Source organism: Juglans regia, chromosome 7, assembly GCF_001411555.2.
Source record: "Juglans regia cultivar Chandler chromosome 7, Walnut 2.0, whole genome shotgun sequence".
Taxonomy (NCBI): domain Eukaryota; kingdom Viridiplantae; phylum Streptophyta; class Magnoliopsida; order Fagales; family Juglandaceae; genus Juglans; species Juglans regia.
Genome location: NC_049907.1, coordinates 27,223,146 through 27,246,342, shown reverse-complemented (window position 1 = coordinate 27,246,342; position 23,197 = coordinate 27,223,146). Strand labels below are relative to the sequence as shown.

At 36.4% G+C, this 23,197-nt stretch overlaps 1 protein-coding gene across 1 annotated transcript; it reads right to left on the bottom strand.

The window, feature by feature from the left end:
- Nucleotides 1-4,650: 4,650 nt before the first annotated feature.
- LOC108985626 lies at nt 4,651-5,049 on the bottom strand. Its single transcript, XM_018957988.1, has one exon. The coding sequence runs from the start codon at nt 5,047-5,049 to the stop codon at nt 4,651-4,653; it is 399 nt and encodes a 132-aa protein (XP_018813533.1).
- Nucleotides 5,050-23,197: the final 18,148 nt, after the last annotated feature.

Sequence of the window (23,197 nt, the reverse complement as noted above, 5' to 3'; positions counted from 1 at the left end):
TTACTTAAGAAACCATCATCTCTGAGTTCCCTTTTTTTTTATCATAAAATCACTAAATTGTCTAAATACGTCTTTCCTTTTAATGACAAACTTACGTTTTAAAAAAACTAAAAAATCAGATCGGAAACCGATAGAACCAAAGGTACCGGTTTAGGAGGATAACCGGTGCGTAATCGATTTTGAGAAATGCAAAGCCAGTACATACCGGTTCAGTCCTAAATTTTGTCCAAAACCGGACCGGACCGGATTGGTTACACCCCTAAGTACTACCCCTGACTGAAAGAGATTTTCAACTAGTGACCACGAGCAAAATACAGGTCTAAAGGAAGATCACTAACCCTAACACACAGGGCATAACAGTATGTACTGGCCAAATGAAAGTGATAAAAGAATGTATGTATGCTCGAATTCTTTAAGAAATGAAGGCACTGGCAAGAGAAGTGTTTTATGAAAAGAAAATCATTTTTTAAGTAAAACCCCACCTAGTGATGTTTTCAAGATAAATGTATGTCGTATGTACGTAAGGTATGTATGGAGTGATGAATGCATGACTGAAATCCTATGTTGCTATATTTTTACTGTATGAAGTAATGCTTACTGAGTATTCGACTCATTTTAGTTTTTATGTATGCCCCTGCTACACAGGAACTAAATGAGCAGAACGTGTCAGGACGGACACGGCCCAAGGGGAAGAGCACGAAAGTCTAGGCATGAGAGTTTTAAATGCATGAGAGACCTTTTTGTTTTAAGCTTGATGTTTTCCGCTGTAAACATCTATTATTATCAAGGCACGTTTTATTTTATAATGTAGAGTCTTGTACCCTGAGTATGGAAGTAAAAAGTTTTGAAAGGATCAGTAACTCCCATCTCCTTTTCTAAAAAGTCCCACCATAAGGATGGGGTGTTACATAAGAGGTGGCCGCCTTGCATTGTCTTGAAGCTGCGCTTACCGAGAAGGCGAGGCACAACCATCAGGAGTCGCTTGATCGCCAATAGGAGGAGTTGGAGCGGCTACAAGCTGACAACTTGAAGTTGCTCAAACAGCACGACTCCGACTCCCGGTCACACAAGTGGTTGGAAGGAAAGTTTGAGGACGTCTCAAAGTTTCTGCAGGAAAATAGGGACTCTCTCAAGGCCAAAAATAAGAGAGTGAAGAGCTTGGAGTTCAAGAAAATTGAGGCCAATCATATGATAGTCGCCCATGAGGCCACCATCCTGGACTTGCGCTCTTGTCTTGAAAGCGCCGAAATTGCTCTTTCCCGGTTGCGCGAGGAGTTGTCACACGTCCCTTTGGTTCACGACGACGCCTAAAATTATGGCTACTTGGAGGGTTTGGAGAGAATGAGGGATCACATGCTCATGAATGCCCAAAGCAATTTGAGGGCACTGATAGTTCAAGACCTCCCTCCGGACCCAGCAGTGTTGAAGCGAGGTGCCTCAATAGGGAAAAAGCTGATCCCGAGCACATTTGCAAACAACCCCGACAACTTAATATTCTCCCCTATGTATTGATGTATTTCGTTTTCCTTTGCTTGTATTTTGTAATAATGTTAATAGAATTCTTCATACATGTTTTTCTCCTCTTCCTGAGTTCTCTTACTTCTTCACTTTTAACTTTTCTTTCACATGTTGTGGGCAGTGTACCGGGTGAGGGGCAACATTATTCGTATCACGAACAATCTGTAGGCAGAATTTATTTTTGATTGTAATCATATAGTCCCAATTTGCTACCGTCGGTTGGGGGGTGAAGCTCCTTTGGAGTTAAGCTGAGTTGTGGAGAGACTTGGCCCATACTACGCGGGGGAACGAGTCGTCACATAGCTGAGGTGTGGTCTTGCCCTTTGCCGTAAGGAGAGTAGAAAACGTCTAATATACCCCTGGAAAATATAAATATGTTAATATAACTCCCCTTCGATCTACGAGTGAGAAATTTGCAAACCTGGGCTGTTTTGCTGGAGACGTGAGGCATTAGTCGCGTGGCGTTCTGTTTGGTGAAGGAGGAGCGCGGCGGGGAGTCCAAGGCATTGCTCATTTGGCATTCCGTTGTTGGAGATGGCATCTCAAGCTAAACTCACTCTTCGCCAAGGGAGGGGTAGGGATGCCTCAGGCTAAGCCCGCCCCTTTTGTCCCCCCAGGTAGGAAATTTGTTGGACAGCCTAAAAGCTGTTCTGCGTTTCGTTGTGATGGGGTGGGGTAAGTTGTTGGGTAGCCAAAAGGTTGGACCCACTTTCCCATATGAGGGAGGTAAGGCCACCTGCCCACCTATTAATCCTCATGGGAAAGTAAGTTGCCGGGCAGTTTAGGACTGGACCTGCTCCCACCTGTTGACATCACGGGAAAGGTAAGTGTTGTGTCAAGCTGGTACTGCTTCATCTTGCTGAATGTCAGGGTAAGTTGCTGGGCAGCTGAGGGGCTGGACCTGCTCTCCATCACGGGAGAGAGAAGATGGCCTTAAGGCACATCTCGCCCTTTAGAGTCCCACAGAGAGGTAAGCTATAGGGCAGTTTGGGACTAGACCCGCTCCCACCTGTTCACACTCACGACGAAGGTAAGTGTTGGGAAGCTAAGGGCTGGGCTGCTCTCCACAACAAGGGGATAAAGCAACCTTCGGGCGTAACTCATCCCGTTGGTACCTTGCGGGGAGGTAAGTGTTGGACAACTGAGTAGCCAGTCCGCTCTTCACCATGATAGAGGCAGGTTAAGTTGTCGGGCAGCCGATAGGGAGGTTGGGTCACCTGCCCACCTTTCAGCCCTAATGGGGAGGTAAGTAGTCAGGCAGTATGGGACTGGACCCACTCCCGCCCATTCACATCACAGGGAAGGTAAGTGTTGGGTCAGGCCAGTGCTGATCCCACTCTTTGTCTTGGTTGAAGTTGGGGTAAGTTGCCGGGCAGCTGAGGGGTTAGACCCACTCTCCGTCATGGAGGGAGAAGATGGCCTTAGGCATATTTCACCCTTTAGGACCCCGTGGGAAGGTAAGTTACCAGGCAGTTTGGGACTGGACCCACTCCCGTCTGTTGACGACCATAAGGAAGGTAAGTTTCAGGTAATTGAGGGCTGACCTATTCTCCACCACGGGATAGGTGATACGTATTATTCTTGAAAAGTCACACTTTATTAATAGAGTATACATCGTTGATATGAAGATGTAAATTACAGGTCATAAACGTTTCTAGTAATAAAACTTTCGCAAGTGCTCTACTTTCCAGGGGTGAGGCAGCTCGTTCCATTGGGAGTCTTAGAGCCAGTAGGAGCTCGAACGGTTGTTGGCGGTGACCACATACGGGCCTTCCCATTGAGGGCCCAGCTTTCTTTCGTCTCAGGTAGTTGTTCCCGTCTGTTTTAGTAAGAGATCCCTGATCTTGAATGCCTTTGGTCGTACACATTTGTTGAAGCATCATTTTGCTCTCGTCTTGTTAACGGCTCTCCTACTTTTGCTTCAAGCCTGACCTCCTCCAGCAAGTCAAAGTTGTTCTTCTAATCGTTCGTCATTGAAGTTGTGCTCGAAGTGTTGCATCCTGTAGGTAGGGAAACTGATCTCTACTGGTAGCATCACCTCATAACTGTAGGTGAGGGTGAAGGGGGTTTCTCTCATCGGGGTCCTTTCTGTGATCCGGTACACCCATAGAACTCTGGGATGTTTCTCCGCCCAAGCGCCCTTTCGGTCGCTACGTGTCTTTTTTAGTATTCCCATCAGTGTCTTTTTGGTCACCTCCACCTGCCCATTGACGTCAGTTCTTCCTACGGGTATTGGCTTTGGCACCTTCGAGCAGGAGCCATGCGGAGTATGGCTTCCACTTTCTTTAGATTAGCTTTTATTCCCCATTCAGACACCATGAAACCCAAGAATTTCCTAGAGCCTACATCGAAGGCACACTTCGTTGGGTTCAACATCATCCAGTATTGCCTTAATACTGTAAAGGCTTCACGGAGGTCATCTAGGTGTTACTCAGGGGTTCCGCTCTTGCTAGCAAATCGTCCACATAGACCTCCATGTTTCTCTCGATTTAATTTTTTTACATACGGTTTATCAGCCGCTAGTAGGTACCCCCCTTGTTTTTCAGCCCAAACGACATGACAGAGTAACAGTATAACCCTGATCAGTGATGAACGATTTTCTCCTCATCATCCGGGTTCATGGCAATGACCCGCCGTGGAGTTGACGATCAGGTCGACCTAGGGTAGCGGGAAGCTATCTTTTGAGTAAGCCTTATTTAAGTCGGTGAAATCAACTCACATTCTCCACTTGCCATTTTGCTTCTTCACCAACACCATGTTGGAAACTAGTCCAGGTAATGGGCCTCCCGTATAAAGCCTGCCCCGAGTAACTGATCGACTTCAATGGTGATGGCAGCATTATTCTCTATGCTGAAGTTTTGGCGATTATGCCTTATTCCTTTAGTTTTGGGGTGCACGCTCAAGTGGTATTGTATGATCTTTGGGTCAATTACGGGGATGTCCTCGTGACTCTAGGTGAAGAGATCATGGTGTTCCATGAGGAGTTGTTGCATGACACTCCTCATTTTGAAATTCATCCCACTACCAATCCTGGCGGTGGGTTTCGTGCAGCTTGGGTTCAAAGGGATCAACTCCAGCAGTTTGTTCAAGGGTGTGGACCACATGCACTCCGCCGCCCCTAGGCTTCAATTCCTACACATAACACTCATGTGCCAAGACCTGCTCTCCTCGTATTTTCCCTACTCCCAGAGGAGTCGAGAACTTCATCTTCAAGTGGTAGGTTGACGTCATTGCCCTTAGGCTGTTGAGGGTAGGCTTACCGATTATGGCGTTGTAAGACAAAGGAGCATTTACAACCAAGAATTCGACCATGACAGAAGCCATACAAGGGGCACTACCTGCCGAGACTGACAGTGTGATGGTCCCGACCGGCAAGACCATTTCCTCAGAAAAACCTTTGAGTGGCATGGGAGCTGGTTGGAGTTGGGCAGTGTCTATCCCCATACAGGTAAAAGCTTTCCAGTAGAGGATGTTTGCAGAGCTACCATTGTCGACAAGGATCCTTCTAGTGGTGAAGTTGGTGACCAGCATAGTCACCACTTGGGCGTCGTCATGTGGATAGAGAAGCCCTCCTCGTCGTCTTCTCCAAAGGAAATGGCGGGGCCTTGTTCGTTTCTCCTGTACTTGGTAGGGCGGTACTGTGCCAAATACACTTCTTGGTATCTCGCTTGCCTGGCATGCACCTTCTAACTGGATGAGGTTGCGCCCCCACTAGCAAATCCTTGCGCGATGGTTTTGATTTCCCCCAACGGCGGCACTTCCTAAAGTGGTGCGCGGGGCGATTGTCCTGGGGTCTCTGTGCACCTTCCCTTTATCTTGGGCTCCTTTCCCTCCTTGGCCTGTCAGCCCTCTCAGCACTTATTTCTCGTGATCTCCTTCTCCCCTCCTGCTCTAGTCTCTGGGTGGGAGGATACCGCAGCCTCGGTCGCCCAGTTTTCTCTCTTTTCTCTTTCAAGGTAATGCAGTCTTCTGTTTTATGAGTGGTGGACTGATGGTAGGTGCTATATTGGCGACTAGTGCTCCTGTAGCTGTCTTATTGGGCAGCTTCCCGATTGTTTTTCTGGATGTTGAGCGTCGTCCAATCAAATTGAAACCCTAGTCCTCTCGCAGGGGCTTCCTCTCTCCTGTTGTCATGTGGTACCGTCTCCAACTTCTAGCGAGCTTTGCTCTTGGTTGGTGCCTTCCCTTTTCTGTCTGCATGTTCCAGTTCTTTTTTTCTTGGTTTGGTCAAGGCTCGGAGTGTAGCTTCAGTGTTAATGAAGTTGTCTACTTGATCCATGAATTGGGACCGAGGCCATAGTCCTCCTAAAAGCGCTGCCAAAGTTATCTTCTCGCCTTGGTCGTTTGTCATACACTCTTTGTTGAACCTAGATAGGTATGCTTTCAAATCTTCATCTTCCACCTGCTTGATGGTAAAGAGATATGTCGCGGAGCGTCTTCTTCTTCTACTCACCATAAATTGTGTGAGGAATATATGAGCCAGCTCCTCAAAACTGTTTATGGACCCAGGTGGCATGAACCTGGACCATACTCTTGTCGGACCCTTCAAGGTAAGTTGGAAAGCTCTACAAACCACTTCTCCTGGGATACCAAGCTGGGTCATGTGGGCTCTAAAGTTTTTTCAGGTATTCAAGAGGATCTCTGGCCCCATCATACATGTCCATGAGGGGAACTCGGAACTTCAGTGGTAAGGGCACAACCATCATCTCTTTGTTGTAGGGTACGCCAGAGCTGGTGAGAAATTGGTCTATTGAAGATGACGTGCCCATGTTTTTTGCCATCTCCTTGTACTTCCCTTTGAGGTTTCGTAGCTCGTTGTGCGTGTTTCTTCTTTCTTTTTCCGCATCACCTCCCTCTCCTGCATTTTTGGATCCTACGTGCTCGTTGTCACTTGGTCTTGCATCATTCTCTAGTCTGTTGGTGGCTACCATGAGCATCTCATTTTCTCTTCGAAGAGTTTCTACTTCGGTAGTTAACTTTACTGCCAGTTGTTCCATCGCGATGATATTTGCTTCCATGTTTGTTGACGTTGCTTCTTCTTGTCCCTGAGTTATTTGAGAACGAGTCATCGCAGGCATTCGAGGGGTACATGAAGTCTATGGAGATCCCACAGACGGGCGCCGCTATTAACGTCGTGTTTCATACGCCTTTGGGCCGGGTTCCAGCAACTCAAGTCTTAAGTCTTTCACCTGCATACTTAAGAAAACATGGAGAATGGTGGGGCCTTGGTGGTGGTCGGGGAGCCTCTGATGCAAAAGTCAGTATATCTCTTTAGTAGTTCATGCGTGAGTTTTTAGGAATTAGAGAGAGTTCTTCGTACCTGAGGGCTTGCTTTTACACTAGGTTTTCGGGTGGGGACAGCTTATACTTGGCTTCGATAAGTCCATGTCACTTCAACTGTTCGTTTAGTCAGAATCCTTTAATGCGGCGTGGCTCCCTAACTCACTTTATCCTGTTAACTTTCCCTATTAAGCCTCTTCATGCCTGCGGTTAGGAGATTCAAGGGTTCCCATATTTCTCGCCCACCTGTCTGCACAGGTTCCCGAAGGTAGGGTGTTGTTGGGGTCTTGGGGATGTGTCAGGGCTTTGAGTCTCATCTGCCCTTACCGTCCTCTTTCCCCACGTGTGGGTTGCTTCGTAGGTGGATTTTGCTCATGGGTCGAGTACTCTGAGAAGGCCCACTGACTCCTTTTAGAGGAGAGTCGTTGGGCTCTCTAATTTACTTTCCCAGTAGTCCTTCATGGGCTTGCTATACGAGTTGATAGGAGGGATAACCCTCTTACAATACACATCATGATGCTAAGTAGCATTATGACTTTAGATCATGATTAATATTAATGGTATAAAATGAATCTATATTTGAATTTGAATCTAGACCTTGTACATTTCAAACCATTTTAATTTGGGAATAACTCGAAAACCAGAATCGAAATTATTGTATATAAGAATAAACTAATAATTTCCCATACAAAACTGGATTAACCTAATAATTTTCCCCAATTCCATTCTAAACCTCTATCCAGACCAAATCCACCCATTCCAAATCTTTGCCTCCTTAGCTATGGATCAAACTTGAATGTTCCTTAACAAAGCCAATCTTGGACAAACCATCCCTTCCGGTTTAGAAATCTCAAAGCTAGTAAATCGTCTTTCTGCAGAACACACCATAGCCTGGCAACAAAAACCAAAGATCCCCCAACTTGCAAACTAGTTAGCCCTTCCATTTGGTTTCGTGAAGGTCAATTATGATGCAGCTATTCAGAAAAACTTCACCATTATTGCAAGCATGTGCAACAAGTTTAGAGGATAAATACTTAAGTCATGGGCAAAAAGCATCCAAGCCACTACCCCTCTTTATGGTGAAGCACAAACAGCTTTGTGGATTGTCGCTCTTAAGTCATGGGCAAAAAGAAGCTTTGGCGCTCAAAGCTCATTTCATCTACCTAGAAGACGACTCACAACCAGTCTACAAAGTTATCAGTGATTGCCTTTAATATATAAATTGGTCTATTCAAAGCATTATTGAGGATTGTCGATATCATCTCAATTAATTCAAGGATTGGAGATCTTTACATATCCCTTGAAGTGCCAACCATATGGCACATGAGCTTGCTCAAAGAGTTGCTAACTTATCTAAGATCATGTCACACATGACTCGCTATATTGGATCCACGTTAGATTAGATCCCCGTAATTTTTCTTTGTGCTATGTATCAACTCTGTATTGGATACTCCTTTTATTTTGTTAAAAGAAAAGAAAAAAGTATATATAGTACTTTATTCTGTGCATGCAGGTATTTTGACTTGGGAACAAGAGATCGATCAGTAACATGATTGATGATGGTCAATTTACAGCTGATCGGTACTGTGTAACTGTAATATGGACAAAAATAGCTTTTCAGATTCTTGCTGTACTACTTTTTTCCGATGGAATATATATTTACTTGCCAATTAAATTTATCCTGTATATGTTATCATTGTGTAATGATTTTTCTTTAAGATTTTTTAAGAGTAATTTTATAGAATTTTTAATTATAATTTTTACAGAATTTATTAATTGAGAAATGATAGTTACAGTCTTAAATATTGCATAATATTTTGAAAAAAATGAATAAATATGAAACCTATACAAAAAAAATTTAATAGTAGATTTTTTTTTCAAAACAACTACACGATATTTATACACTTTATAATTATATATAGTATTATTCATATATATATATATATATATACTAGCAGTAGGGTAATGTCCAAGGGACTTTTGCCTAATGTTTTTTTTTTTTTTTATCTAGTAATTGAGGAAGTAGTTTTTTAATGATGTTGTGAATTTTTTATTTTTTTTAAATATTTAGGATGATTAAAACAATACATGAGAAAAAAAAATAATAAAAAAGTGAAATACACATTAAGGACATATTTTTGGGCTACTTTTTCGTTAGTTGTAGCAGTTCTCTTTAGTTAATTAAGAATATTATCATATTTAAATTATGTTAAAACTCTAATTATTTATATAGTTATACTTTTTTAAAAATATTTAACAAAATTTCATCATTTATTTAATGATAAAATATTAGTATTTTATAAATTAAATTTGATAATTTATATATGATATGATATTTATATGTTAATTATCTATTTTAAATTAATTTAAATCAATATTTAAATTTTTACCATTTGATCAAATTTGGAGAGTTATGATGAAGGGTTAAATTTAAATCTTAAAAAATTTAATTTTCGTCTCGCTTTCTCTTTCTCCCTCTCTCACAATTTTTTTTTACCTAGTGATTAAAGAAGTGTTTTTTAATGATGTTGTGAATTTTTTATTTTTTTTAAAAATGTTTATGATGATTAAAAAAATACATGAAAAAAAAAAGAAAAGAAAAATAAAAAAGTGAAATACATATTGAGGACACATTTTCGGATTACTTTTTCGGTAGCTGTAGCAGTTGTATTTAGTTAATTAAGAATATTATCATATTTAAATTATGTTAAAACTCTAATTATTTATATAGTTTTACTTGTTTAAAAATATTCAACAAAATTTTATTATTTATTTAATGATGAAAGATTAATATTTAAATTAATTTAAATAAGTATTTAAATTTTCACCATTGATCAAATTTGGAGAGTTATGATGAATGGTTAGATTTAAATCCCAAAAAGTTTATTTTCCCCTCACTTTCTCTTTCTCCCTCTCTCTCTCTCCTTCTGCTCAACCACGGCTTCTCTCTCTCACCCGATCTCCTCCCTCAAGCAGCTGTGCGCCACCTTGGGTGTCACCGACCTCGTCACCGACCACGTCACTAGCTTCCCCTCACGCCGACGAGCAAACTCCACCCGTCGAAACCCCTTGGCAGCTCCTCCCTTCGCCGCACGCGAGCAACTCGAAATGTGTCTCAACGCTTGCACCACTGCGCCATCGCACCACCACCATCGAGCTCATCATCCTCCGACGATCACCCCATGGACCCAAGCCATCATCAAAGCCCCCATGGCAGCCCTCGTCTCCCCGCAACTTCCTCTCCCGCATGGGCCTCACACAGTTTCTCCACCATACCGCTGCCGTACCTTGTCCCGACACCACCACCATCGAGCTCCTCTTCCTCCGACGACCACCCCCATGGACCCAAGCCACCGTCGAAGCCCCCATGGCAGCCCTCGTCTCCTCTTAACTCTCTATCCAGAAATGTGTCTCTCCGTTTATTGATCATTACATATAATTCAATTAAGATATTGTATGCAGTGATTTTGTGATCTGTTGTGGTATTTTGTAATAATTTTTGTGATATTTTGTGGTGATTTTGTGAAGATGATTGCTGTGAGGATGTAGAGATGGATGAAGAAGGGAAGCGTAAAATAAGAATATTGTTTATCATTATTCATTACTATTCATGTTACTATTCATCAGGCGATACACACTTTTAAATATAAGGAGATATATATATATATATATATATATATATATATATATATATATACGTACACATATATAAAATGTTAATTGACATCCTAGTATAATAAGGTCGGCAAGGACATAAGCGTCAGATCAGACAGACGACAGTAATTAATTAGTTCATATATTATTATTATTATTATTATTTTCTGTTTGTGCTATTTATTTGATTCAGTGATTGCGCTGATCTCTAGAATGAGCATGGTTACTTTGAAATTAGTGATACTTGTGTAAAATCCTGTATGGCGTAAGATTTTCTAATTGATAAAAAAAACATGTTTGCCACATCTGCCAAATTGAAGAAAAAAATAAAGTATAATTTCGAATATTAAATTAGTCTAATGTATAAGAATAAAATTATTATTTATTTATGTTCATCATTTATTATGAAATTTAAATTATATTAAAAATTCAAATTAATTAGATAGTTTTTTTTCTCTTAAAAATGTATAGTAAAATTTCATCATTTATTTAATAATAAAAAATTAGAATTTTATAAATTAAAGTTGATTTTTAGTGTATGATATAATATTATTCTCTTAAAAATATTCAGTAAAACTTTATCTTTTATTTAATGATGAAAAATTAGTATTTTATAAATTGAAGTTAATTTTAAGTGTATGATAGAATATTTATATTTTAATTATCTATTTTCTGTTAGTTTAAATCAGTATTTAAACTTCTACCGTTAGATTAAAGATGAAGGGTTAGAATTTAAAACTTAAAAATCAATATTTTTTCTCACTTTTCCTTTCTTCCTCTCTCTCATTCCCCACGTACGATTGTGGTATTACGTCGCACATTGGCATTCACACAGACGGACCCAAAAAGAAACAGAAAAACTAAACAAACATGTAAAAAAGAAGGAAAAAAAAAAACTCTTTACTATTCACTACTGTTCATCATTACTATTGATAAATAGTAATAAATAGTAATAGAGATATGCGGAAAAATCTAAAAAAAATCTGTTTACTATTTATTACTGTTGATAAACAGTAATAAATAGTAATAAGAATAGACTTTTTAAGTTATAAGAAATATATATATATATATATATATATATATATATATATATATAACGCGCGCGTGTAACCCTAGAAAAATCCAGAATGATCGATCATGGCATCGTTGACCAAATGAATAATGCTGTATATATCACTACAAATTAATATAGTGACTTTTCCGATGATCAGTACCCATTTTCCTGGGAAATTCATGAATTAATTACCGTAAATCGCCTATTATTTAAGGTACCATAAGACAAACTCAACAACTCGTCCTAAATATTAGACGAAAAATATTAAAAATGTCACGTTTGCAACTAGCGATATTGCAATAGAAACCGATTAGAAAAATAGCATGCAACGAGGTATCGTCCTTAGTATTTGATTAATGGGAAATGTCAAGTGTCTTGACAATGGGTTCTGACATTTATTTTTTAGTTAATGATTGAGGAATTATTTTTTAATAATGTTGTAAATTTTTTTTAAATATTTAAAATAATTAAAAAAATACATAAAAAAAAAGTACATGACTTGTAGAAAGAAATTCTCAGCTGTAGTGCCACCCTTGATTAATATATAGTACTGCATGCGATAAAATTTTTGTCAACGATCGATGGTCATGTATTTTTGCATGAATAATGTTAGGTACAAGTTTTAAATATATAAGTCTCATATAAATTATTTGTAAAAAAGTGGATTCCAGTAATAAAAAATAATTTTTTTTACATATCGGGATGATCAAGAGCCCCCACTGATGAACAATTGACATAATGTAAAATCTTTTTCAAGTTTTTCTAAAATAAAATTATTCCACCACCATCAGAAGAATTATCCTAAAATAATTTAGCTATTAATTTCAAGCATATATAGAGATCAATTATAGTAATGTAGTTTTGGAACCCATGATTTAAGGTTAATTTGCTCGATGCAAACCTTCAACTGTTGTTCCCATGTTTGATAAAATATAATAATTAACACATTAACGCATGCATGGAAATATCATGTTTGGCATATAGATCTGTTCCAACCAATCAATATCTATATTTATTAGTTTCTTATATATATAATCTCGACATCAATATTTTTGGTCTTAAGTTCTTGTCTAAATTAACTTGAATGTATAAAGTAAAAGAGAGATAGATACATAAAATGAGCTTTATACATGTATAAATATTTCAAAATCTATTTTATATGTCTATTTCTTTCTCACTCGAGACCATAATCTTTTTTCCTATGTAGAATATATACATTATTAGAATATGAACCAATTTTCACTCTCAAAATATATTCATTAATTATAAATCTCGTATCATTGTCGAAGTACTGCTCATATATATATATATATATAGAGAGGAACTTCAGGCAGGTCGGGTGATTAGCTTCAATTTACACCAACAAATCACAAACTGCCACGTAGGAAAAGCAGCAAATTATAACATAAACTCATGCACAGCTGAATATTTCTTTCTGACTTCTGATCTTCCCCCTCTCTCCCTCCTCCCACCCCGTGACCTGCTGTAACTGGTAGTTGGGGCTTCTCTGGTTTTTCTTAACCAACAATGACGCCAAGACTCCAATCTTCCATGTTTTTAAATTCACACTTCTCTCTCTTTCTCCCCATCTCTCTCTCCATAGCAAATATAGTTTCCCACTGTTCCTTTTATCTCCACAAGAAGGAGATAAAAGGAAGTACTAATAATGAGAAAGAAAGAAAAGCTTTGAACTCAGTACGCCCTTTACATTTTTCTTTGCTTTATTTGATCATCCGCTTGACCCGCATAAGCAAATACGACTCTCCCATGTATTGAAAGAAAATAAATAAGCATGAAAAATATACATATCGATGAATATAAAAATGAAGATGGGTCTAATAGGTCTTCGAATCAAAGAAGAAGGGCTTTAAATTAGAGAGAAAATGGCTTTGGGGAAGACAAAAATGGCTTAGAGGAGAAGAAGGGCTTCGGGGGAAGAAGGCTTCTGGGGAGAAGAGGAAAGAGAGAAGGAGAAAGGAGGGATTTAACTGGATACACACTCACCGAAAATATTATAAGTTTACTACGTGTTGGGTTTTTATTTGTTGGGTGTAAAAGAAAAACAAACACCCGACCGATTTTAAGGTTTTCTCATATATATATAAATCAACTTCCATATATTGGAGTAGTACTTAACCTTTTATTGGAGTACTTGTGTGAGTACTGGCCTACGCGCAATGATGCATATATATATATATATATATATATATATATATAGCGAAGGCGATTTAAACATGCTGAGAACTTAGCTTAGAAAAATGAAACTTTACAGCGTGGTCGAGGGGATTTATTATACCCATGTCTGAATTTCAGACATTACATTATTATAATATATTAAAATATTGTAAGAGTAACTATGATGATGTGGATTTGACTGAGTGACTGCGCATGCACTTATTGCTTTGGATAAAACATTTCCCATATTTTCCAACAAGCTCATGCTAGCTAGGGTTGGTTGCAAACACATGCAAAGCGCGTTACCAGTTTGCTCACGGCTGTGAAATCTGGCTGGGAGTAAAATTTACGAAGGGTCAAAGCTGTATACCGAGTAGCTAGCTAACTAATACTACTGCATATATCATGCATGCACACTGTGTTGACTGAATACTTTTGCCATTTGCTACATATTTTTCATGATCCTCATGTGTACAAAGTATTCCGGCCCTTGCTAGCTAGCTATACAACGCCCAGTAGTAGCAAAGTAAACAATGAGCGGCAGCTTGTTTGTTTGTTAATTTAACTTTTTCATTCAAATTTAAATTAATTAATCACGTATTAAATCTATCTCTTTTCATTAATTTAAACTTTTAAACTGATAAGTGGTGCAGACTAAACATCTGCATGCAATATATATATATATATATACATTTATATATGTATGTATGTATGTATGTATGTATGTGTGTGTATATCTCTCTATATATTTATGTATATATAAAAAGAAAAGGAAGAACCCTAGAGCTGTCCAACATTGATTCCATCTAAGTAATGAAGTCCAGATTAATAAAGGTTTAACCATTCATCTGATCAATTCATTGATCATGATCAAGAGCAAATTAACTTCATCTACATCTGACATAAAACTCATGCATACTCTTTTGCCCTAAGTTGACTTGAAGGAATGGCTCTTCAGCAAAGAAAAAACATAATTTATTTTACCTCCAAATACAAATTGAAAACAATATTTTTGGGCCCTAAAAAGTTTGAAAATTTCTTGAAATATTTTTTGAAAAATATTTAGTTATTTTTTAACTCCATTTAAAATTCTTGATGAACTCTTTCGCTTGGAACTCCTCTTTATTTATCGCATTTCTTCCTTCTGCAAGCAGAGTCTATATAAAATACAAACAAATATTTCTCGACTTTTTTAAATCCAAAAATTAAAATTTTCCTAAAAGATCTATGTGTGTGTGTGTGGATCAAACAAATACATGAAACACACTTAAAAGATTTAAAAAAACATAGCCTACAAACTTTATAAAATCTAAAGATATTAGTTTTTCTTTGAAAAAGACAACCTAAATCTTGACCTTGAGAATATGATCATATATTTTTTGCCAAACTGATCATGAGTTTGGCCAAAAGTATCCTTACATTAGCCTTCCGTTTTTCTTGTAGTGTCACTACAAGAAAAATATTTATTTATGGCCAGTTAATTCTAGCGAAATGACCATTTACAACTAAAATAAATATGTTTTAGTCATAAATAATCTTTTTACCGTAATTAAATGGTCACAAAAGACCGTTTTTCTTGTAGTGGATCTCTTATTAACCGGCCTTAACATTTGTTAGTCTTACATTATCTACAAATTGATTTGCCTTACTTATGAAAGACATAAGTTCCTAGGCTATCTTTGGGGCTTTAGAGGAGTTTTTTTGCTATTTGGGAGTTACACGAGTTGGGTTTCTTGGGTATATGGAGGAGTTTTTTTTTTTTTTACTATTTGATTATAATAAGGTTGCTTTGTGCATGTTTTTTTTATAAGATATTCTTTCGTAAAAAGTGAGAGCTTTCGTTAATAATATTGGAGGATTTTTGCTCTTTTTTTTTTTCTTTATTTTAAAGGCAACATTCCCGAAAGTCTCAATATTTCTCGTAAATAACTTCATTTTTAAATGCTACTCAAATACAAAATACTCTCCATTTCAAATTTTAAACCTTTCACCTAATTATTACTTAATCATGATTACTCAAATACAAAAATAAATATAACTTTTACAAACTTTAAAACTAAATAATATTAAAAAATAATATTTAAATAATTTCTCAAAATCTAATAAAACATCTTCAATCAATTTTTATTTTTCTCATCTTTCAAAACCTAAGTCGTTTCAATTGGTTTGTTTTATTCATTCATAAAAAATACATGAAATACATGAAGAAACATGATGCGATTCTGGCTGGATTCAATTGATTATCACCATTAACATCTCGCTTAAGAAAGAAGGACGGTGCTATATATATATATATTAATTATATATGTCGTCCAGCGCCGTGTACGTACCATATATAGTGTATTTGTACTTATTATTATTATATTTTTATATATTGTTAAACATCTTTAAATATTTATAAAATAAAAAAAACACAAATTTAGTAATAATTACTTCTTTAATTATTATTAAATAAAAAAATTAAAAAATTAAAATAAAGGAATGATAGCGAGGGGCCGGAAACCTAGACGGCACGATATTCCTAAGAAGGGTCATGCTACAACCCCGTTGGGGGCTCTCGTTGGGCTTAGCATGTACTTTTCTATTTGTATTTTTTATATAAATTTTTTGTACACTCTTACATATTTTTAAAAAATAAGTAAATTTAAAATATCATTAAAAAACTCTTCCTTAATCAGAAAGTAAAAAAAAATCATTAAAAAATACTTCTTTAATCACGAAGTAGAATAAAAAATACTTCGTGATTAAAAAAATATTTTTTAATAATATTATAATTTTTATTTAATTTTTTTAAAATATTTAAAATTATTAAAAATATCTATATAAAAGAAAATTAAAAAAAAACACATAAAAAAATACTACAATTCAGTGGGAGCTCTTAGCGGGAGGCCCCAGCGGATCTAGCATTTTCCTTCCTAAGAAAGAAATGTTGCCTGAATCTCCATTAATGTTGCGTCCCGATCAATCGATCGTGATCGTCAAGAATATTACTTAGGGTGAGTTTGGATCACAAACTCATCTCAACTCATCTCCATTCATTATTACAACTTTTTAAAATTTCAACACAAAATATAATAAATAATTTAATTTTTTCAAATTCTAAAATAATAATAATATTAAAAAATAATATTCTAACAATATTTTATCATCTAAACTCAACTCATTTCAACATCTAAATTTACCCTTAATTAGGCTATTATGATCAGTACTAGTTGGAGATCATTATAAATATTTGGAGATGCAACGAATGGAAAGAGGACATGTAGCAGTACTACCCTGCCCTTTAGAAAATAAACAGACAGTTCACATCAATCTTGTTTGACGTTTCATGTTAAGATTAAGACATGCACCAAATAATTTGGACCTCTTGCGTTGTCAGAAGGAAAAACATGGTCTATGAAATTTACAAAGGAACATAAAAATGTGAGCAGAAACGTCCGTACATACGCGGACTCAAATTGTATGAGCAACATAATTAACCGACCAAAAATCTTCAGGAATGAAACACGTGTAAATCAACTCTGTCCGTCTCGAACCCTAGCTCCCTGATCTTAGTTAATTTTGATATATATATATATATATATTAATATAATGTTATATATTTATATTCATGTAGTTTAGTCTCTGCGTATTCTCTTTAAAAAATATAAAAATCATTATTAAAAGAATAATTTTTTAATATAAATCTCAAATTTATTTATTTTTTTAAAAAAAATACTCAGAGACTGACAGAATTACAAATGTTATTTCTTTTATATATATATATAAATGATAGTTGCAGTCGTGATTGTGTAAGTACCGTGTAATCATTTAAAAAAAAAGTGAATAAATTAGACTCATATATATAAAAATAATATAATTATTTAATAATAAACCTCATTTTTTTTTCCTAAACGATTGCACGATACTTACGTCTCTGCACATTTCTCGTGCAGGAATCGCTTTCTATGAGTGTTCGACTTTTTTTTTTTTTGATACAGCATGCAAACAACTATATTATATTTAAACAGGAAGAAAAAGGCCGTAGTGTTCTAGAGTAAGTACTACAGATTAAGAACGGGTCAAGTTTTTATACACCGCGTCTCAAAAATTAAAAAGAGATTGACGTTGGAAATGAATTTTATAATATTTATTGAGCCTTTTTTTAATAATGTTACTTTTAACACGTTACACGTCCATTTCATGCAATATTTATCTTCGAATATATATATATATATATATATATTATATATATTTAAAAAAACGTAAGTAGGATAGAACAAATGATCTGGCCCGGCCTGTTAATAAATTATTGAACTTATATCTTACGCACAAAGGAGAGAAGATCGAGTCCAAATTAGATCAATTATATCTACGCTTTAATGAAACCATATGTCATACACTTGGTTAATTTTACATAGATCTAGTAGTGGGGTCATTTACAAGCCTATATTATTGAATATTGAGTGTATATATATATGTATAATATTCTTCTGGCTGGGACACTCGGTAGCTAGTCGTGACATGTATAATTAAAAAGATAAAGAATATCATAATTATAGCGTACGTGGGTCTTCCACTCTCAGTCAAAAAGTTTAATTATATCGACTGATCAGTAAAGTTCAGCTAATATACATGAATATGTTTTGATGCGCATGCATATTCGAAAAGACATTTTGGCTTACATGCATTATTATTTGCAATGGGAGGTTTGATATCGATCCACCCAAACATATGATCTCTCTCTCTCTCTCTCTCTCTCTATATATATATATATATATAGGTGCATGCATGTAATTAGGTACCCTTCTTATTTTGTGAATTTGTGAACTACTACTCAAATTAATGTCTATTATCAAGACTAGGGCCCAGTTTGAATACATAAATACTCTCAATACATCTCATCTCATCATTACAATTTTTTCATATTTTCATATAAAATATAATAAACAATTTAACTTTTTTAAATTTAAAAATAATAATAATATTAAAAAATAATATTTTAACAATATTTTATTCAACTCATCTGAAATTATCTCATCTCATCTCATGATCTCATCTGATCACTATCCAAACCAGCCCTAAAAGAACTTTCGATAATATTTATGTATGCTATATATAATGGATTACGGTCGCTTTGGTTTTTGAGACTTTACAATATAAGCTGTTACATGAGACGTATGATCACAAGTACTTGGTTTAAATTTTAAACACTAATGAACGTCCATCGCACGTAAATATCGATCTTCTCCTGATCAATCATTTATAAATTAGTAGAAGATCAGAAAGAGTGTGAATTCCTTGAATAGAAAGAGAGAAGTTTTTCAAACCACCCTTTTGATTTTTAATAGACAAGGAGGAAAGGAAAAAGCCATCGATCTGAGATCTTATCTCAATGCACTCATTTGGATCAATTATGAGTGCATTCTTTGAACAGAGTAATAAAGCTATATATAAATATATTAAGCACTTCATTCAACATGCATGCATTCATGATCAGGATCTTATAAAGGAAAGAATTTTTAATGTTCTCATATGAGAACTCTCGATCACCGCTGGGAAGCTCAGAAAACAAAGAAAGAAAAGATTCTTTTTGAAAAACTTTCTCAACCGGCGGCCGGATGCATGTCATGTGACGAAGGATTCGAGAAGGTGACAAATTAAGCTGTGTCTTTTCTTCTTTTAGGTTTACCACTCATTGACCTAAAAATGAGATTAAAGAAGCTTGTCCTATTCGAATTCTGACATGCATGCATGATATATTATACGTGAAAAAGAATAAATAGGGGCCAGAGTTTTCTTTTTCTTTTTTCTTTTTTGGTTAAAAGAAGATCTATATATATAGTCTCCCAAATTTTATTATAAATCTTGATCACTTTTAAATGAAGAATTTGATATTACAAAGAAAGTCCTAAAGATTTATAGAAATCCCAACACTAAGAAACAAGATCGAATGATTGATTACAAGAAAAGACCAGGACATGTAGTTTGTAGTCGCCCTTAGCTACCTCCCGTAAATTAGAGGATAAGAAAAAGCATTTGAACAGCCATTAACTCCAGATTTAGCAAGGGAATTCGTAATTGAGTTACCTTCTCTGCATGTTGAATATATCACAAAGATAGAACTTGTTGAAAAGATTTATCATCCGGCCAAATGTTTTAGAACTAGTAACTGAGATGAGATTGTTATGCAGAGTATTCAGATATGATGATATAGATTTAACAGATTCTACGTACATTGAGAGCGCTTGACTACCTTGAGAAGCTGGCAGATGGTAAGTGACAGTTAATATTCCTCGGATTGGGACAACATTGCGCATGGAATAATGCTACCCATTATCCATTTTACTATCATCTGCTTGCTATATTCCGTTTGTGAGCCAGTCATTTGATGCCACATTAAGGGATAAATGTTGTTAATAAAGATAAAAGTAATTTTGTTTTTGTGCACATGTCGGTAATTTGATCATAACTTTGGCTACGACTATTATAATTGAGCATAAGACCCTAATTCGAGAAGCTCTTTTGGGCACGCACATCGTGGTTACCAATATCTACACTTTGTGATCCACATTTCGACGCCAAAAACATTCATTTTCCCCTCCTAATTGCCAATTTTAGTTGCTTTTTGGCTCTTATGAAAATATTTCAGTTTCAATTTTAGAGAGATGATTTTGATTTAATTTAGGTAAGATTTTTTGCAGGATTCTTATTTTATTACATATTTTATTTTTATGCAATAATTAAGATTCTCCCTTTTCAAGCAAAATTCTTATAACTCCAGATTTCTGTATCTATTTGCGCTCGACTTGTTGGTTTTAGAAATTGATTTCGAATTTTATCAATAAACTCTACTCTTAGAGTTTGCTCTCTGTTTTGCATATTTTTTCAATCTCGGTGATCTTGAGTTTCTATTGATTAACTAGTCATCAGAATAATCTTAATTCTATTTAATGCCAAATTAGTTAAGGAACCAAGTACTTGACCGTTGCAGTTAACTCAGATTCAAACAAAATATTTGTAAATCCCAGCTCGGCAATATTATAATAGACCCTGTTTAAATGTCATGACTGTTGCATATATATATATATATATATATATGTGTATGTGTTGGTTCTAAAAAATAAGCATGCAAAAGTATCATATCAGAATACCCTAACAACCTACGGCACCCAAATTACCTAACAAACCAAAAAATAAAAACTAAAGGGTCGTCCTTCCTAGAGAGGTAAGGTTTTTTCTCTCTTCATAGAGGAGAGTCTCTTAGGCTGGGTATCCTTGTCTGAAGAGGTGATGATGGCGGAAGAATTAACAAAATGATGGGAAGGTTTTAGACTTACAGAGAATGAGAGTGCATAATTCAAGGTGGAGTCATCCACCCTCAACAAGGCTAAGGAAAGAGGAAGGTCATGCTTATTTGCCATGATCATTGTTGACAAAGTTGTTAATCGAGAAGCATTCTAGATGACTATGTCAAAGATCTGGAACACATTAGGATGGATAGAATTCTTTGATATGGGGGAGAACAAGTTTTTGATAGAGTTTCAAAAGGAAGATGATAGACAGAAGATCATTCAAGGGAGGCCTTGGTCCTTTGATAGATGGTTGGTGTGCCTTCAGGAGTTTGAGGGTGATGTATCTCTGGATGACACAACCTTTAAGAATGAAGTTTTCTGGTTGCAAGTGCATAACATGCCTCTAGCATGTATGACAAAAGAAGTTGGAATGTAGGTTGGGAAATGTGCAGGGAAAGTTTTAGATGTCATAGCTGATCAATGGGGGATTGGATGGGGGAAGTTCATGAGAATTAAAATAGAAGTGGACCTCACCAATGCTTTGGCTAGGGGTACTTTTTTAAATTTTGATGGCAAACAAATTTGGTTGTAGTTTAAGTATGAGAGGCTACCAACTTTTTGTTTTAAGTGTGGTGTTATTAAACATTTTAAAATGCTTTGCCCGATTTTGACACCTACTAGTAGTGATGAAATAGATGCACATCAGTATGGGCTATGGCTGCGTGCTGCTGCAGTTTCTCATAATAAAAACAGTCAAAAGAGGTATGGTGGTGGAGGAGATAGAGCAGAGAAGTTCCCTGAAAATCCATGGTAGAAAGGGCAGAGGGGAGGTGAAGATGCTCCAAAAGGAAAGGCTTCTATGCAGGAGCAATTTCAGGAAGTGAATAAGGGTAGTAGTACTCATATGGTAAGTGATGTTAATTTGTCAGAGGAGCATAATGTGGAGGAGGGGGAGGAAATTAAGAAAGGATACGAGGCAGGAATGGGAGGTCTGGGAAAGGAAACTATTTCCAATCTTGAGGAGATAACTATCAATAGAGAGGTCAATCTTTCCAAATTAGAAGCTACTACTGAAAAGGAAAGTGTCAAAATTTTGTTATCAGTTTCTTCTCAAGATCAACAGAAGACTAAAGATGGTGCCACATCAGCAGTTTTCATGTTGGCATCACACATTAATGATCTGGATCAGTTTTTGACAGATCAATGCCTCATTTTGGAACAATAAAAAAAACGAGTTACTTGGAAAAGAAGAGCTAGAGACAGATTCTTTTATGAGCATGTCACTGGGAATAAGGATCAGATGGGCAAGTGTGGTGAAAGGAAAAGGAAATTTGGAGATGCAAAGGATGAGATCTCTGCTCTTAAGAAACATAAGGCAGAAGATTTGGAAGCTATGGAAACTAATGTCATTGATTTGGTGGAGGCTATTATTCAGCCCCACCAACAGCAATGAGTTGCTTAAGTTGGAATTGCCGAGGGTTTGGGAACCCCCGAATAGTTAGAGAACTTCACCTTTTGGTGAAGGATAAGGCCCTGAATTTTATTTTCCTGATTGAGACAAAATGTAGAAGAAACAAGGTTGAGAGAATCAAGAAGTTACTGAAAATGGAAGACAGTTTTATAGTTGATTGTAGAGGTTTGAGTGGAGGGTTGTCATTCTTATGGAAGGAAGAAATGGATGCAGTCTTGGAATCCTATACTCAGCATCACATCTCTTTAAAAGTTAAGAACTCTCTAGAGGGGAAGACATGGATTTTAACTGGGTTTTACGGTGATCCAGTTACTGCTAAGAGGTAGGGAAGCTGGCAGCTGCTTAAAAGGTTGAAGCCAACTAATGACTTGGGGTGGCTCTGTGTTGGGGACGTTAATGAAATTGTTTCTACCAATGAGAAATTTGGAGGAATGATGAGACCTTATAGACAGATGGAAAGTTTTAGAGAGGCGTTGGAGGAATGTGAACTAAGTGACATGGGCTTTGTGGGGAACAAGTATACCTGATCTAACAATCGATATGGGGCTGAGTTCACTAAAGAGAGGTTAGACAGAGGCTTATGCAATGCACTATGGACTGATTGGAATCCTAGAGCAATGGTCCTTTCTTTAACTATTCTTAATTTTGATCATTGTCCAATTTTTATTTCTAAGGATAACCCCCAGCAAGATATCAGTAGTCATACCAAACCTTTTAGGTATGAGGTGAGTTGGGCTCAAAGAGAACCTTGTACCAAGTTGATTGCTAAAG